The sequence below is a fragment of the Perca fluviatilis genome, chromosome 17, assembly GCF_010015445.1.
Source record: "Perca fluviatilis chromosome 17, GENO_Pfluv_1.0, whole genome shotgun sequence".
In the NCBI taxonomy this organism is placed as follows: Eukaryota; Metazoa; Chordata; class Actinopteri; order Perciformes; family Percidae; genus Perca; species Perca fluviatilis.
In genome coordinates, this window is record NC_053128.1 from 18,066,195 (window position 1) to 18,082,645 (window position 16,451).

At 41.5% G+C, this 16,451-nt stretch overlaps 2 protein-coding genes and 1 long non-coding RNA gene across 4 annotated transcripts; 1 reads left to right on the forward strand and 2 right to left on the reverse strand.

The window, feature by feature from the left end:
* Nucleotides 1-1,027: 1,027 nt before the first annotated feature.
* LOC120545367 (protein phosphatase PTC7 homolog) lies at nt 1,028-9,430 on the reverse strand. The gene is made up of 6 exons (XM_039779614.1): nt 8,836-9,430; nt 7,465-7,644; nt 6,478-6,676; nt 4,134-4,257; nt 3,909-4,038; nt 1,028-3,679 (listed from the first exon to the last, which is right to left on the reverse strand). Exons 1-6 carry the CDS (start codon nt 9,035-9,037, stop codon nt 3,621-3,623), a joined length of 894 nt encoding a protein of 297 aa, XP_039635548.1. The 5' UTR covers nt 9,038-9,430; the 3' UTR covers nt 1,028-3,620.
* Nucleotides 9,431-9,873: 443 nt separating this feature from the next.
* On the forward strand, nt 9,874-14,257 carry LOC120545364 (major prion protein-like). Its single transcript, XM_039779604.1, has 2 exons — nt 9,874-10,160; nt 10,685-14,257. The coding sequence occupies exon 2, from the start codon at nt 10,689-10,691 to the stop codon at nt 12,093-12,095; it is 1,407 nt and encodes a 468-aa protein (XP_039635538.1). The 5' UTR covers nt 9,874-10,160; nt 10,685-10,688; the 3' UTR covers nt 12,096-14,257.
* Nucleotides 14,258-15,324: 1,067 nt separating this feature from the next.
* LOC120545368 lies at nt 15,325-16,436 on the reverse strand. Of its 2 annotated transcripts, none has more exons than XR_005636684.1 (3): nt 16,045-16,436; nt 15,466-15,479; nt 15,325-15,392 (listed from the first exon to the last, which is right to left on the reverse strand). It is a non-coding gene; the product is annotated as an uncharacterized LOC120545368 (long non-coding RNA). The 2 variants fall into 2 exon arrangements; XR_005636683.1 differs by having other exon boundaries at nt 15,466-15,493; nt 16,045-16,210.
* Between the last annotated feature and the right edge of the window lie 15 nt (nt 16,437-16,451).

Here is a 16,451-nt window from a genome sequence, read left to right on the forward strand (position 1 = left end):
ACAAAGACAAAAGTGCTTAAAATTGTAGAAAACCACAATGTTTACTACGTGTGATGCACGACGTAGCCATCTTTGAAAGTGAACTCGGGCTCCTCTGAGTTCAGACGACTTGACGAGTCAACCTCGGGGCGTTCTTTTTGCAACTTCCGGTTCGTAACTCCGGAAAACAACTCGTAGGTCGACTTCGTTGGACAAAAAGAACGCACCAAAAGCTCATTGTGGGACTGGCTCTAGTGGCTGTAATTCTGCACCAAGGCTGAATTTCGGGAAAGAGACTTCAGATACAGTATTAGGGGACCACTAAGGTCTATATAAAAGCATCCTAAGAGCACCACGTAATGGGACCTTTAAATAGCTTTTTTGTGGTCTAACTTAAATGTACTTTTTCTAACTCTGGATGTCGTAATTTGGCTTTACTTCACTTCACTTTATGATTTTAGGGTACTAAAGATCTCATGCAGCAGTAGTTCCTTTCTATGGTCACGCTAATCACATATATTTTAACCAGTGAACTAGTATAAGTAATAAGAGATGAAGAGCAGGTGAAATTAACCTTTTATATATACTTCATGTTTACCAGTGGTAAATACCACAATGTAAAAATGTGTAAAAGGCCTGCATTTATAATTTGACTTATGTACTTACATACATGCATACATAGGTCTGTGGGCATATATACACTTTGTCATTGGTATGTATTAAATTGTGGATTTTAAGCTAATTTTACACTTAAAAAAATTATGTACCTGCTGTTTTGACCTGCATCAATATTTGCATCAACAGTAGAATAGCTAACATAGTCGTCATAGAAAATGTGAACGTTCACTGTCAGTAGAGACATTTTATTTATCCGATATAGAGGATGAAGCTGATAAAAATAGTTCATATTTTCTCAACCACACTGGAGTATACTGTAACACAACCTGCCTTATTAAAGCTGTCAATCACTTTGCAAGATTGGATGTCTCATGTAAACAGTAAGTCTGTTTCTGAAGATGAAACGGCTTCATGAAAATACTCAAGCAAATTTAGTATAAATACTGGATTCTTTATTTAAATATTGTACATATTTTAAAACATATTTACATAAAAGTATACCTGCATTGTTACACTGTAGACATAGTTGTATCTTTCATACACACAAACATTGCTTGCTGAAAAGAGGACAATCATACCATACAGACTGCAGAAGCACCTTTGAGAACAATTTCACAGGAGAGAAAGATGGGGGCAGACTGTCATTTACATCAAACACTGGGCAACATGACCGAGACGAGACAAGCTTGCAATGACAGGAAAGGCCTCTTTGTTACAGGTCTGGCTATTTGTTAAGGCTGAAATTGTGCTCACCCTCATACTGCAAGTTCACAGCATCATTACCTATCTCACCACCCCTCCTTCTGCATATGGGTAACGTAACATGTGACTGTCACACATAGGGCTATCTTTGAAGACAAGTTCAGAACCTTTATATACCACCAAACAAGAACAGATGACAACTGGGTGATACTGACTTTATAAAATTCTGCTAATAGCCGAGACAGAAATCATGCTGAAAAACAGTGCAGACAGTAGGACAAATAATATTCAAATAATGGTGTCCATTAGGTGTATGAGGAAGAAACACCATGCTATCGTAACAGCAGGGCTTACAGAGAAGTGCCCTAATCATGTGTTTTTATATGGCTTTCCTTCTTTGGTTTCATAAAATCGGTCGTATACTGTGTTGCAACCAGTCACATATAACTTAAACCAAGAATATAATACAGCTTTTGCTTTGATAGAACAACTTTAGGCATAGAAAAGACATTTTAATGTCCCTCTGAACATTTCCACCAAAACACCTGGCCATCACACAAGATTCAGAGCACAAGCGATTTACAGTATTGCTGTATGATGTTTCTAACAACGTGTTGTGTATGACATACACAGACAGTCTTTGGTGCACCTGCTTTAAACTGTAAAGACATTGTCCAAACCACTTGGATGAGCTGTTAGACAAAAGGACAGACTATCAATGAGTAGAACAGTATTATCAATGTCTTTGATTAATGTAATTTGATGCAACACACACATTACAATCATGGAGACTATGTTCATATAAATCATGTCAAGTCATATACAGACATCTGAGAAGCAGCAAACAAATGTAAAGGGAAATAAGGAACTGAGAAATCAAAATACACACACACACACACACACACACACACACACACACACACACACACACACACACACACACACACACACACACACACACACACACACACACACACACACACACACACACACACACACACACACACACACACTTAAGATTGTTAAGTAATCAATCACAAATATTTCATGTCAGCAGCCACTCCAAATTCTTACTTTTAAAACTAAATAACGTTAAAAAAATACATATTTTCCTTTAAACTCATGCCTGACCTATCATTGCAATTGTAAGCATTCCCAGATGCTAGCTTTAGATGTGTGAGATAACAAATAATTAACATTAAAAACACCACGCATTCCAATAACCAATTCTCATGTATACTACACTCGCACATTTTTAACATCCTCTCTACCACACAACTGTTGCAGCGATCAATCTCAGCAAAGATCTTCTTGTTCATTTCCGCGAGTGGAAGTGTGGGATTGATAAAGCTCACTTCAAGATTAACATCTATACAAGAAAATATATTTATGACTGCATGTGTACACCATCCACAATAGTAACGAAATTGCTCTTTGCTCCAACAACCAATGAAGAGACAACAGAAAAGCCAAAATGAAGCCCTACAAACACAAAAGTATTTACAACTTATTGGGATGTGTGCACCAACAGATCCTCTAGCCAAGTGACAAAAACGGATTCACCTTCACATGTAAGCTCTAACAAGTGTTATGGTTTCCCTTTACAGGTTCATTGATCTGCACAATTACTAGTCAGCTCTTCGATCGTTTACAGTCCCAAACCCAATTCTTAAATCCCATTCTCTAATAACACCCATCCATTCCCAACATCAGCTTCTTCAGTCAATCTATATGCATTGTTCAAACACATTTACAACAAGGAACAGACTAAAAACTGGAACAACAGACAGCTAGCTGGGTTCAATAGTCAACTCTATAACTACTCTCCCAAGAATCCAAAACCATGGCATACTCCTCTTATGATATCACGTTTTATACACAAGAGCTACCAGGTTTTAAAGCCCTAAGTCAATCCAAACTGTTTGACTGAAGGCTCTGAACTGTCTCTCAGTCACATCACCTATACACACACACACACATATACACACACACACTTATAAAGTGATGCCACACAATGAGACACCGAAAGGCATCCCTCAGTCTGTCGTACTCAACTCCTTCTGCATCATGCTCAACATGACAATGTCCTAGCTGCCTGCTTCCCCTCAACCGTTCAAGCACCAAAACAAAAACAGAGGAAGAAAACAAAAAATGTACATGGGTGGAAGTCTGTTTCGCAGCGAGGAGTGTGTGTCGTGTTGGTGGGCCTCCAGTGTTAGCCCACAGGATGCAATGCATTTTTGGGAAGGCTGCAGGTGGAAGACTCAGGCAGATGGGGAAGGGAGGATCAGCCCCAGAGAAGCGCACGCGCACACACACTTTTAGTCTGCATATTCAGCCACAATGGACAGCAGCACTGTGATATCATCTGGCTTCCCTCCTGCAGAACAAGACACAAAGGTGTGAGGAACTGGGCCAACACTTAGCAGTTCAATCCCCTAATTTGTTCTCACACACACACACACACACACACACACACACACACACACACACACACACACACACACACACACACACACACACACACACACACACACACACACACACACACACACACACACACACACACACACACACAGTTTAAAGTATGGTGTTTAAAGTATACTTACCCCTTACATTCAGACCATTGTCACACGCAAACTGTGCAAAAGGGGACATATAATTGGGGTCGTAGGCAAGGTCGTGAGCTTGCCTTGCAATACTCTGTGCAGTCTGCAGGATGCTGTCATAGTTGGTAGTCTGAAATTATCGAAAGTAAACAGCATTACATTTGAAAGACGTAAAAATAATTTGCACCTATGTTTACATACAACTGGCTACGGTATGTGTAACACCTTGAGTTTTTTGAGCTCCTGAAGAATCATGTAGTCTGGCATGTTGTCAAACAGGCCGTCGGTTGCCGTCAAGATGATGTCACCGAGCTGCACGTCAAAGGAGGAGCTGTCAGCTGCTTCAGGACTAGAGGAAACAGACACAGGTACGGAAAGATCAGTCACAAGTGTAACAGGAGCATGCGGCACCTGAGCTGCTGAGTTTCCAGTATGGAATTTAGCAGGTCAGAAGTCACTCTGCTAAATCTTGGCAGTGGACGCAGCCTGGGCGTTTAATCCGACGGCTGACTCGGAAGCAGCCTGCCCTATGTGTCCTTGTTGAGGTCCTGTTGCTTGCTGGCGCCATACCAAGACTTAAGTTTATTTGCTTCGTCTTGAAGGGTTTTATTTTAAGGGGGCACACCAGAGCTATAAATGTACCTTAAAAAAAGGGAACGAAAATCTTAAACTTTATTTCACATCAGAAGAACAGAATTAAACCAGTGGGGGGAAAAGAAATAAAGAAAACAGGACCTCGAGACTGCTCTAAATGGATTACAGAAAGGTTTATCCCTGGTTAATAAGGCTGCCATTGTCAGAATAAAGTTGTGACACCACATTTTTTCTTTGAGCTGCTGTAGCACAGGAATTTCCCCAGTGCGGGATTAATAAAGTCTATTTTATCTTAACTTATCTTATCTGGGTAACCTGGCAAGCCTGTATGCATGTTGCTTGTGTTTGTAAAAAATGCACGTGTGTGTGGGTTTGTGATCTTATTTAGAAAAATTTAAAATTTTTTTGCTGCAGTTGCAGGCACTAAAAAAAACACAAAATGTTTAAAAGGTAACATTTGTAAAGAATTATTTGACATCCTCTCTGTGTTAGTCCGCTTCAATTATGTGCATCTGTTCACCATCACATGTGAGGATAGGTGTTGTATTTTAATAAGTTGTGATGATAATATAGATGACGCCGTGTTTACCTTTAAAATCACTTAAATATAAAGCAAAACCACAAATTATGAACAGGATACGAGAGGATATCCATGAAGGCGATATAAGAAAAGATGATCAAGTACTTAGGCAGCGTAGCCTAGTTTGGCCAGGAGTGTGACACCGAAGCAGATCTCGTTTATTCTGCAAACACTGTCTGGAAGTTCCTACTGCAACTATGCTTGCTGCAGACATGAGAAGATGTGGCAGATTTAACAAATCCAAATTTGACTCAATTCAGGGCTGCAACTAATGGATCTGGTTATTTTCAGAGTCGATTAATCTGTTGATTCTGTTCTGTGTGACACTGTTCATCACACCCCCAACCGGCCCCGTCAGACACCGCCTATCAAGAGTCTGGGTCTGCCGAGGTTTCTTCCTAAAAGGGAGTTTTTCCTCGCCACTGTTGCAACAGCCACTGCTAATGCTTGCTCTTGAGGGAATTACTGTAATTGTTGGGGTTTTGGAATTTATAGAGTGTGGTCTAGACCTACTCTATCTGTAAAGTGTCTCAAGATAACTCTGTTATGATTTGATACTATAAATAAAATAAAATTGAATTGATTATTTTCTCGATTAATCAATTGGTTGTTTGATCCAGAAAGTGGTGAAAAATGATCAATCGATTATCAAAATTTTGCCAATTAATTTAATAGTTGACAACTAATCGATTAATCTTTGCACCTCTACCTTCATTTATCTAAAACAATTGTTTGGAAGCAATTGCTGAACCAGAAAGTAGCTCAGCAACAACCCTGAAGTTTACAAAGAACAATTTAACTGTTATATCCACTTTTATTAGAGAGGTCCTATTTAGCATTTTGTAGTCTATATGGACAACGTTTTATTTCCTGGATTGTTTTGGAAATTCCGCCAGCATCCCAAATTTTCAGCCAGATGTCCCTCACCTTGCGCTTTCTTTGTGTTGGCATTCTAAACCCTGGTGGATTTATGGGGACTATGGCTAACTGCACCTCAGATCTCTGCAGGGTAAATCCAGACAGCTAGCTAGACTATCTGGCCAATCTGACTTCTCTGTTGCACAACTAAAACAACTTTTGAACGAGCAAATGATTCACCAAAAGTTCCTTCCCAAGGCCATTTTGCAGAGGCACCGTTTCTCCGTCCACCGCTTAGCGCTACCCAAGACGATTGTGATTGGTTTAAAGAAATTCCAATAAACCAGAATACATTTTTCTCCTATCCAGGAATGCTATGTGGACTAGCCAGACCCTCCTCCCCAGCGCTGTGGAGGAAGGTCTGGCAATGAGAGAGTAAGCATGTTGTAAAGCTACCAATATCGCATCTACAATACAGCTCTCTTTAAAGTGCATTCACACGACTTGCAAGGATGTATCTAACACTGAGCTACTGACCTGTCACTGAGCACCACCCCTTCAGCTCCAGGAGGAGCGATTGACAGTTGGAAGGGCGTGTTAAAATAGTGCTGTTGCTCATCTGAGCGATGAACCACCTCTCCTCCCCGAACCACCAGGAAACCTGAGTCACCGAGGTTACACGTGTGCAGCCGGTGACTCCGTCGATCCAGAACCACAATACAGGCTGTGCTGCTCCCTACAAAATGAGGAGAGCAAGTCAACAATAAGGTTATGGATAGACTTGACAAGCGAACAGTGAAAAAGAAATGGAGTTCAGTTGTGAAAATGCAAACGTATATCTTTTCAAGTTTGGATAGACAGGCAGAAAATAAGCACGGGCTGAATTTGTTTTTCTAGAGGGGTAGAATGCTGTTCAACCAATACATCACTGCCTTTGTGTGCAACTTCCTCATGAATTTCATTAGATTAGATTCAACTTCATGGTTCCACAGTGGGTGGTTGAGATTATTACGCAATTTGCAAATGAAAAGGGGAGAAAACATTCAAGGGTCATGGACCGTGCCTGTCCCTAAACCCCCGTGAGTGCAGCTTTAGGTGCCAACAGTGCAAGTAACCTTGAGCAGGGAAGGTCAGGCATAGACCTTATAACTGATTCCCAAAATAAAAGTAAGTCATTTGACAGACATCGTGATAAGGGGGGAGGAGGAGGTTAACATTCAGTGTATGTACGTGCTGGCTGTAAGTCAGAGATACAGAGTCTCAGAAGAAATGTGACCTTGGTCACATGTGCACGGTTTTAAAAAACTGTTCAACCCTCCTGCAGTGTCAGTTACAGATGGATTCTTGACCTTTTTGGAACTCTAACACCATTTAGCCCCACAAGGTCACTGAGTCTCAACTTCTAAGGCTGTGTTCAGACAGAGAAACAGCGACCTGGCGATTTCTGCAGGGTCTCACTCCACCACTGTCTGTGTGTACTATAATGTATCCTCTGTGCATGTTTTGGCGTCTCTGTGTACTCACCTAGCAGGGGAACTTTATTCTGTAGAAGCTCATAGTAGCCAGATGTCAGGATACCCACTGGACTACTGGGAGTAAAGCGTCCCTCCTTCACCAGTCGCTCACAGGTTCTCATTAATGTGGCGGAGAACTGAGACGGGTCGACACCATAGTCACGCCAACCACCAACGCCATCTGCAACACCTGATGGACCAAAAGGAGAAACAATTTAAATCTAATTGTCGTTCTTTGGGTGCTCACCCCTCCGCGTACAAATGCTTAAGATTAGTTGATTAATCAATTAGTCAATCGACAATAAAATACAGTAGAAAAATAAGCAACTATTTTGATAATTATTTGATGCATTTCTAAGGAAAGATAAAGGAATGACACACTGTCTGGTTCCAGCTTTGCAAATAAACGTATTTAAGACTTGCTACTTTGGTCTTGTGTGATAGTTAACTATCTAGCTCAGACAAAACAAGCTAATTAACAAAGTAATCTACATTCACCAAGATGATATTGGATGACTTAACTGGACACCTAATTTTAAAACCGCAACTGTACAATATGGTATGTGAAAACATCAGTATTGACAACAATACGCACCCATGCAACTTTAGTTTCGTTTTCTCTTTGTATTGCAGGTGGAAGTCAACAAAAAATAAGAAACTAAAATTACACACAAAAAACACTCTGGGAATCCCTGAAATTTCCTGTTGCACTACTGGAAGGACCAGCATCAATGTATGACTGCACATTGCCTGAAAACTATAAAACGCAGCGTGTTATGTGTCGACCAAGCCACGTGGTTAGTCTAGTATGTCAACAGGGCGATGCAGACAAAGCAACACTCACATAAGCTAGCAGGCTAATGACGCTATTAGCAACATGGCTGCCTCCATGCTCAACCATTCTGACCTTTGCAAGACATTGTCGTGTTAAGTCTGAGACGATGTAATAAGAGCTTTTTCAGCCCTGTCCACCTTTAATGAAGCTTATATATGCATCCTAATTTGATGTGTTTAATATCTTATATTACCGCTGTGTATTCCTCAGTTGGGGCTCATCTAGGTGAAAGGTCACCCGGGGTTTCACCTAAAAATGAAATACCCGCTAAAGGCACATAATCGCAGTTCGTGCATAAAATGTCACGATTGCAACTGCATTGATCTTCTGTAAACATCTGAAATAAGGTCAACACGAGCAAGATAACGTCGACAAGGGGAAATAAGTTATGGGTCTGTTTTGGAGGGGTGGCTGCTGTTGTGTTTTCATCCGAGGGATCGGTGCACGTGCAGGCTAGCCTGAACTGAAGGTCACCTGAACACAGAACATAACATAAAATAGCATGCATCTGCAAGGCAGTTACAGTGCTTTATGCCGGGAACTTACCCAAAACATCGGCGTTCCTGTTCCGCGCAATGAAGCAGGCATCATCTCCGTAGCACATCCCTTTCTTCAGGATCCCTTTGCGAAAGTCTTTACCGAAGCCATAACTGGCGGTGATCAGGCTGTAGTCCCGACCGTCCGTCTGAGAGAGTCCGCCAAGGACAGCCCTGGCTACCAGTCTTCCATAAGACAGTACGGATAACATCCCCTAGCAAGCAGCTACCCCGTCTTGTGAGCACGCACACGCTGTCTCCCCTTTCTCTACCCGACCCCTCTGCCGCCTTCCTACTTTCTTCTGATCAATCCCCGGCTGTCTGTCTTTATCCGTCCATTCGCTCCCGACTGGTCCGCTCCCGTGAAATAGTAACGTGGCCCCAGCAGTTGCTAACTCGGCTAAAACGCCACCGTGCGCACGGACTGATTAACGGTCACTTTATGTCTGAAGTGTACATTTAATAAACGAAGTTCCTCCGCTGGGCTCTCTCCTTCCCGACATGTTTCCACTGTGTGCTGTGCACCGGTCCGGACCGTTCTCTTAATACGTCCATGATCCAGACAGAAAGCTGCGATCACATACGGGTGTTTACACTATGACGTCACGGCACACCGACATCATCCAATGACAACGCAGCCCGCAGTTGCTGTCGAGAGCTCAGATAACTGTGACATAACACCACTCGGCAAGTCGGCCCACAGGCGTACGCCGGCGTAGTAAATGGTGCGGACCCACTTAAAAGTAAACTGCGCAGGCTTCGGGTGTGCACTTTCTCCAATGGTTATAACTGGACATAACCGGACGTAACAGTTGGGCCGAACCATCGTTGGCACCATTTTTAGCCGGTTATTTTATAATTTAACCAGAAAACCAACTGCAAACTCAATTTAAATTGATCAAGTTAATTAATTGTTATAAAATACAGCTCACGGTGAGCTGGGGTCAGAAACCTATGTAGCTTGTATCTAGCTAGCTACATGTCAGAAACGGAGCTAGGTTAAGCTAGCTAGCTAGTTGTAGTTTCTGTCCATATATATATATACACTAGAATAAATGCATTGACTTCTTAAAGTAAAACACATCTGAAAATATCACATATTTGTTTTTATTGGTGGTGTTTGGCTTCATGGTGGTCACCGCATGGACGTCACAGCAAACAGTTCCCACCCCTATTCTAGGCTACAGGGTACTAGCTGCGCCTCAAAACGAGCGTACCCCAGCTAGAAAGAATCCACCCCGAGCCATAACGGAGCCGACAGAGGGAGAGAAAACAACGACAACAACACATTATCGCCGAATTATCATCTAAGATCACATACAACATTAGTTCACGGTAAGAAATAATTATAACGTTATAACGTTACTCCATGAGGATGATGTAGTCTTAATGGGTAGGCTCGACGAAAGATCAGAGCGGCACGTTAGCCTATAATATGATGGAGCGTTAGTGGTTCAATTCAAGCGAATGCGCAGGATGATAATGGTGCAATTATTAGTGCTTATTGTTTAAAAAAAAATCAAGCAGGTCATCGTTTACTCATATTGGTTATGGTACCGTTATATCCTTTAATTTATTTAGGCCTATTTCTTGTTAGATTAAACAAATGAGAGAATAATGGTGAGAGTAGGCCTGCTCTATCTTCGAAACTTTATTAACTATAATTCTCTTTTTGGATTGAGTAAGACTGTTTCTTGCTATGGCTATAAGAATACAAATGGTTACATAATAATCCATTGTTGCTCATGTTGCTCATTTTTAAATGAAAAGGTAGCACTAGGCTAGGCCATTTTTTTCAAGTCATTAGCCTAATGCTTGATTGTTTTTCATGATCATTCCCTGAACACTTTTCTCTTTAGGGTCATGATGAGGAAGTTGTGTGAGGTGGCTCTTGTGTCCCTTCTTATTGGGTTTCTACTGAACACTGAATCAACATGGGCTAAAAAAAGCAGCAGCAGCAGCAAGAAAACATCATCTTCTAGCAACAAGGGTGGGACACAATCAAAACCATCCTCTCAGCCAGGATACCCCCGACAGCCACAGAGTCCCAATCGAAACCCCAATCCTTATCCTCCTGGTGGAAGTTACCCAGGAGCAGGCAACACTAATCCAGGAGGAATTCCCAGACAAAATCCACCAAGTTATCCAGGAGCTGGTAGTAACCCCAACCAGTATCCTGGCAGAGCCAATCCTGCAGGTTATCCAAACCAGAACCCCGCAGGTGGATATCCAGCAGCAGGAGGCTACCCAGCAGCAGGTGGCTATCCCAACCAATATCCAGGCAGAGCTGGCAACCCACCTAACCAGTACCCTGCTGCAGGAGGCTACCCAGCAGCAGGTGGCTATCCCAACCAATATCCAGGCAGAGCTGGCAACCCAGGAGGATATCCTAACCAGTACCCAGCTGCAGGAGGCTACCCAGCTGCAGGTGGCTACCCAGCTGCAGGTGGCTACCCAGTCAGAGGAGGAAATACAGGACAGGGTTGGGGTCAGCCTGGTGCCTATCCAGGGGGTTATCCTGGTGGGGGGGCTGGTGGTTACCCCGGTGGGGGGGCTGGTGGTTACCCCGGTGGGGGGGTTGGTGGTTACACCAACTGGAACCCAAATAATAAGATCCTTAGTCCCCGCTATGGAGGAGGAGGATATGGCGGCGGCCCAGGGATGGGAGGGTCTCCATTCTCTCGTTCTGTACAGGGTATGGGTTACCAGCCCCAGTCTTCAGGTTTTGCCAAAAAAGCCATGTTGGCAGCAGGCGTTGGTGCTGTGGCTGGAATGGCCGTTGGATATGGACTAGGGCGCTTCCCTCGACCACACTTTAATTTCCGCAACCCTGAAGAAGAGCAATACTACAACAACTACATGTACCGCCGTTATGGCACCCAATCTACAGATGAAAAAGACTATGGCCGTGATTACGTCTACAAGCCTCCGCCACGAGCAGAGACTTATGACAAGTTCATGGAACGCTGTATGAATAGGACTGACCTTCTTAAAGACCAGGGGAGCAGCTCTACCGCGCCTAAAAGTCAGAGTGGAGGTGATAATGATGACACCGTCGGCATAGAAGAGATTGGATACCCAGCCCTAATTGAGCAATTGAAGTCCCGGCGCTGTGTTGAGCAGTACATGGTCTACTCTGAGAGTTTTCTGCAGGAACGAAAAGCTGAACAACAAATCGAGCCAAGAGGCAGCAGCCCTCCGAGCTACGGGGTGATTCAGCTGTTCACCTCCCTCCTCATGCTAATGTCCAGCATGCTCCTTCTCCAGTGAGAATACTTTGTCCTTTTACCATACTCCAAATGGATTTCTGCTTCCTCCATTATAACTGCACGGCCATATACTTCTTATGTATTATAATCTCCATAGTAACCGTTCTGGGTCATATTTAGTCAATCCTCTATTATTGTTACAAAAAACTACTAAAAAGTAACAAAATGCAGAATATAAAGTAACTAAAGGAGTCAATTTTAAGAGGCAGCAATCAGTTTAAAATCATCAGTTGTGTGTTGTACATGCTGCACTGTTTTTCTTTTAAGAATATATTTAGCACTTTTATACTCCACATTATTGAACACTGAATGCATAGAAGATTCAGGGTACTTTAGTTCAGTTTTTGTGACAATTTATTGTGACAGTATGCCTGCTACTTTGTAAAATAGGAATGTGACATTAAGGATTTTATATATTTACAAAAACATCACTAACCTCATTCCATAATTTATTCATCCTTTTCATCTGGAGAATTCAACAGACTGATTCTTCCCTGCATTCGTTAAATATTCTTTTATCAAAGGAATATTTACTTTTCATCAAATATAAAAGAATGTTTAAGCCAGAGTTTAGCTAATTTTAAAAACCGGGCTCTTAAAAGGGGAGATTTTCAGATCGTCAGTGCAAAGTACAGATGGTGTTCACTTCCAAATAATAGTTTAATAGCCATAAGCTGTTTTTTTTAAGGACAAAGGCACCAACAGGAAAAGAAAATGTTATAAATAAGAAAGGAGAAATAAATGCCTTCAGTTCCACAATGTGATTTGCTGGGGGTTTGCTCAACATGATAATCTGTGGATGATTGGCTCTAAATTGTTGTGTATTGGCCAAGAAGAGACCATTAAATTGTCATAAAATGAGCCATGTGCACATTTTGATACAAACCCTTGCCCCTATTAGCGTTTGCATATTAAGTCAAGCTTCCCTTATGACCACCAAATTGGTAAATTTCCCTTTGGACAAATGGTTTACTATCCAACAATAAACCGTTAAACACTTGTATGACAGAAATCAAAATACGACTGGAGGTGTCCTCAAAGTAAAGTACAGCTCTACTCCTTCTCAGGTACCTGATACTAACACTTTGTTTATTGCCTGTAAAATCCTGGATTGCATGTAATAGCATGTGTCCTTTGATGTGCAGCAAATGTCGTCTTTAGTGCTGTAGTGGTGTTGCTACCTTGCCTGCAGCTGTTGAGAACAATAGGTGCATTTGTTGACAACAGCGCCTGATGCTTTGAATCTGTGCAGTCCTACATGTAGTTTGGTGAAAGCTGGGATTTGATTGAGGTTTTGAACAGATAAAGTTCCAAAACAATTCAAGACTTTAATCCTAAATTCTGGCATCCCAGAACAAATTCTAAGCTTTATATCTGTACCTTAACCTTATCACACATAGTATCTTTATGTTGTATCTGTCATCAGTCTGACAAGATTAACACTGAAACTTAAAGCACTGGCAATGGCTTAAAACTGCCTGGAAGCAATGGAAGTCACAGAGTCTGTCACATTGTATGTGAATACTGCTGTAAGTATTGGCGGGTCTGTAAATATCTCTTTTTGTGTTTCACGAACTCTAGCCTCATGGTGTGTGTCCCGAGGAATCTAAATTTTGCTCTCCTTTGCCTCACACTGGGTTTGCGAGATTGTGTATAGTTAGGTTTATCTGTACATTATTTCTTTGTGTTTGTGATTGTCTTTTATCTTATCTCTTTCCCTCTGGAAAGTTTCAACCAAGTAAATGTGCAGTTTAAATAAAAACTGTCACTTTTGATTTCATCCTGCTATTTTAAACAGAGTACTGGTGTACACACACAAACACACACACACACACACAGACACACGCTTCACATTTCACTTTTATTCTTGTAATCTCCCAGTTCGTTTTCACACTGCAAGGTTTTTCCTGTTCATTTTTGTTGATTCTGGCAAAGTGTTTCCAATCGATTTCAAATAAAAAATTTGACATTTTCATACTATCTAGGCTGTAGAATATCTGTAAAGTGCACTTATTTCCCTTTAGGTTTAGATATTCTGTAACTGTCATTGAGCTCAGATTGGGACTACAGTCATGTATGTTTATTTCTGGTTTGACTTGCAGTTGTAAATGCTTTGGGTTGCTAATATGGTTTATGTGCTAAATAAAATAAGTAACACAATAAGGGTTTCTTTGTGATTTTCTCATCATTTCATAAACACATATTCTTGTTCGCAATCCCCTTTAAATTAAGTGAATATTTAAATAACAACATCAAAATATAGAGTAAAGACAATGAAACAAAGCCAGACTAATCATGTTTTGTAACCAGTATAGTTATTTGCAGTTCAACTCCCAGCCACCATTTGTTTTGACTAAGTATATCTGCAGTTTCTGACAGGACATTTCTGAATTACGTCAATCTTCTTCAGACTTTAGAATATATTTTTTAGGCAAAGCTTTTTATTTAACAGTGAGACAGACAGACAGAAAAGTTTAATTTATTTATTTTCAAATGGGAGTTTTTTGTCTAATGTATTGTAGACCAAATTATAAATCGATAGATCATGAAAATAAGAAATAAGCCCTATAGTCAAAACATGTTCCCCAAAGGAAGGTGTCATATAGGCACTCATATTGATTCCCAGCCAAAGTTCCTTATTAATTGTTTTTGATTGCCTAAAAGTAGTAGTAAGTATATTGAGTCAGTAATCATACTGGAATCAGCCCGTAAAATACCATGTGTATGCTTTTATTGTAGAATGAGGTTGCTAAAGCCCATGAAGTCCTTGCACCCTGCACTCATATACATAGTAATATTACCATTATTGCCACCATCCTATATTAAACAATAAAGGACAGGAAGGATAATTTCTTCAAATTAGCTTTTATTTCATTTGATAAGATGATTGATCACTAGCCTAATGATCAGATGTGTTAAATGTCTCTTATCCAGGCTGCTATAAGGAAAGACACCACATGTCCAAGCGTGAGAAAGATGTTAGTCGTGGGAGCGGGGGCAGCCGCTGAAACAAAGGCTCTCCAGAGAGACTGGTTGTGAAATCTTTGGCCTTCGCTGTGGTAAAGCCGTTGATCTTGCTCAGAAGAGGCTGTCTTATGGCCATGATGATTCCCAGATCCATGCTTTGGCCTACCAAAGAAGCCCAGCCCATACCCGGTGCCTGTACCTCCCAGGATCCCTGCTGCTGCTGCTCCCGCCCACTTCAGGCCCTGCTTGGGAAGGCCTCGGCTCTGGGAGGGCGGCGCTTTGTCGCCATCACTTTTTCCTCGACCCTTGAAGCCACGCTTACTGTATGCACCTGGGCACAGAGCTGCCATAAGTAACAGCCAAACCCACAGTGAGAGAAGCTTCTGCTGGCCAGTCATACTTACGGGAGATGTGTACCCTGCAAAAACAAACCTACATACATAAATAAATCAGTGGCAGGTGAAGAGTGAGGGTGAATAACCTAAGCCTGATAAAATAAAAATGATATTGCTCTGTATGTATTTTTGCATGGCGTATTTATTCTTTTATTTGAGAGACAACGAAAGAGGGGTTTGTACAGTCTGTTGGCTGTCATTCAAACTGGCATTAAAGCCTTTGATTGAGCTCAATGCCCATCCAAAGTCACATGCTAACCAGCACTAACACAATAGACTTCCAGAACTATCCACATGCGCTGTCAACACTGGGATAAGCTGGGCATTTTGTGTGTGATGCATATTTCTCCCTTCCACGATGCATTTGTGTTTCCTGGCTCTGATAAGCAATGTACATTTCCCTATGTTGTTACAAAACAAATTAATGATGTATAATCAGAGGGTGTGTAAATGCAATGGTATGTGCTATTGCGATGTATCTGGCAGGAGATGATTTATAAATCTTAAACCACACAGATAAAATGTGCTGATACAATCCCTTTTGCAATTAATAATGTATAAGAATATTTGTTAAATGTTTTATTTTACCTTTCTGATTGGTCACACTGAGAAGTCGTGATGCTGGAGCGGCGGTCCTTTGTCAAACCACAACAGGTACAGTGGAGAAGAGCAGCATTTTGGTATGAGTATTATTTCCACACCAACATCCATTCAACAGGGCCAGCACAGCTCCTCCCCAAAACAAACCCTGCTTTGCTATTGGTTCAAGATCAATAATACAGTACAGGTTGAATGATTTTGGCTGATGGCGGCATTTAACATATTTGCAACACCTAGTTTTCTCCCATGATTCACCAAATACAAAGGCTGGTGCAAAAACAAATATATTACTGTCTGCATTGGCTTGTTAACTTACTTCTTACTCCTTTGGCTCTTTAGCTGGAAGGATGGCCCAAAAAAGCAGTGACAGCTTGCTTTAATAATTTTTACCTTTT

Excerpts from the sequence above, each read along its gene's own strand:
- LOC120545367 (XM_039779614.1), bottom strand. The coding sequence starts at position 9,037 with ATGTTATCCGTACTGTCTTATGGAAGACTGGTAGCCAGGGCTGTCCTT. Across the intron at positions 4,258-6,477 it reads GGGGTGGTGCTCAGTGACAG|TCCTGAAGCAGCTGACAGCT; the intron begins GTCAGTAGCTCA and ends TGTTTCCTCTAG. Across the intron at positions 3,680-3,908 it reads CAATGGTCTGAATGTAAGGG|GAGGGAAGCCAGATGATATC; the intron begins GTAAGTATACTT and ends CTTGTTCTGCAG.
- LOC120545364 (XM_039779604.1), top strand. The coding sequence starts at position 10,689 with ATGATGAGGAAGTTGTGTGAGGTGGCTCTTGTGTCCCTTCTTATTGGG.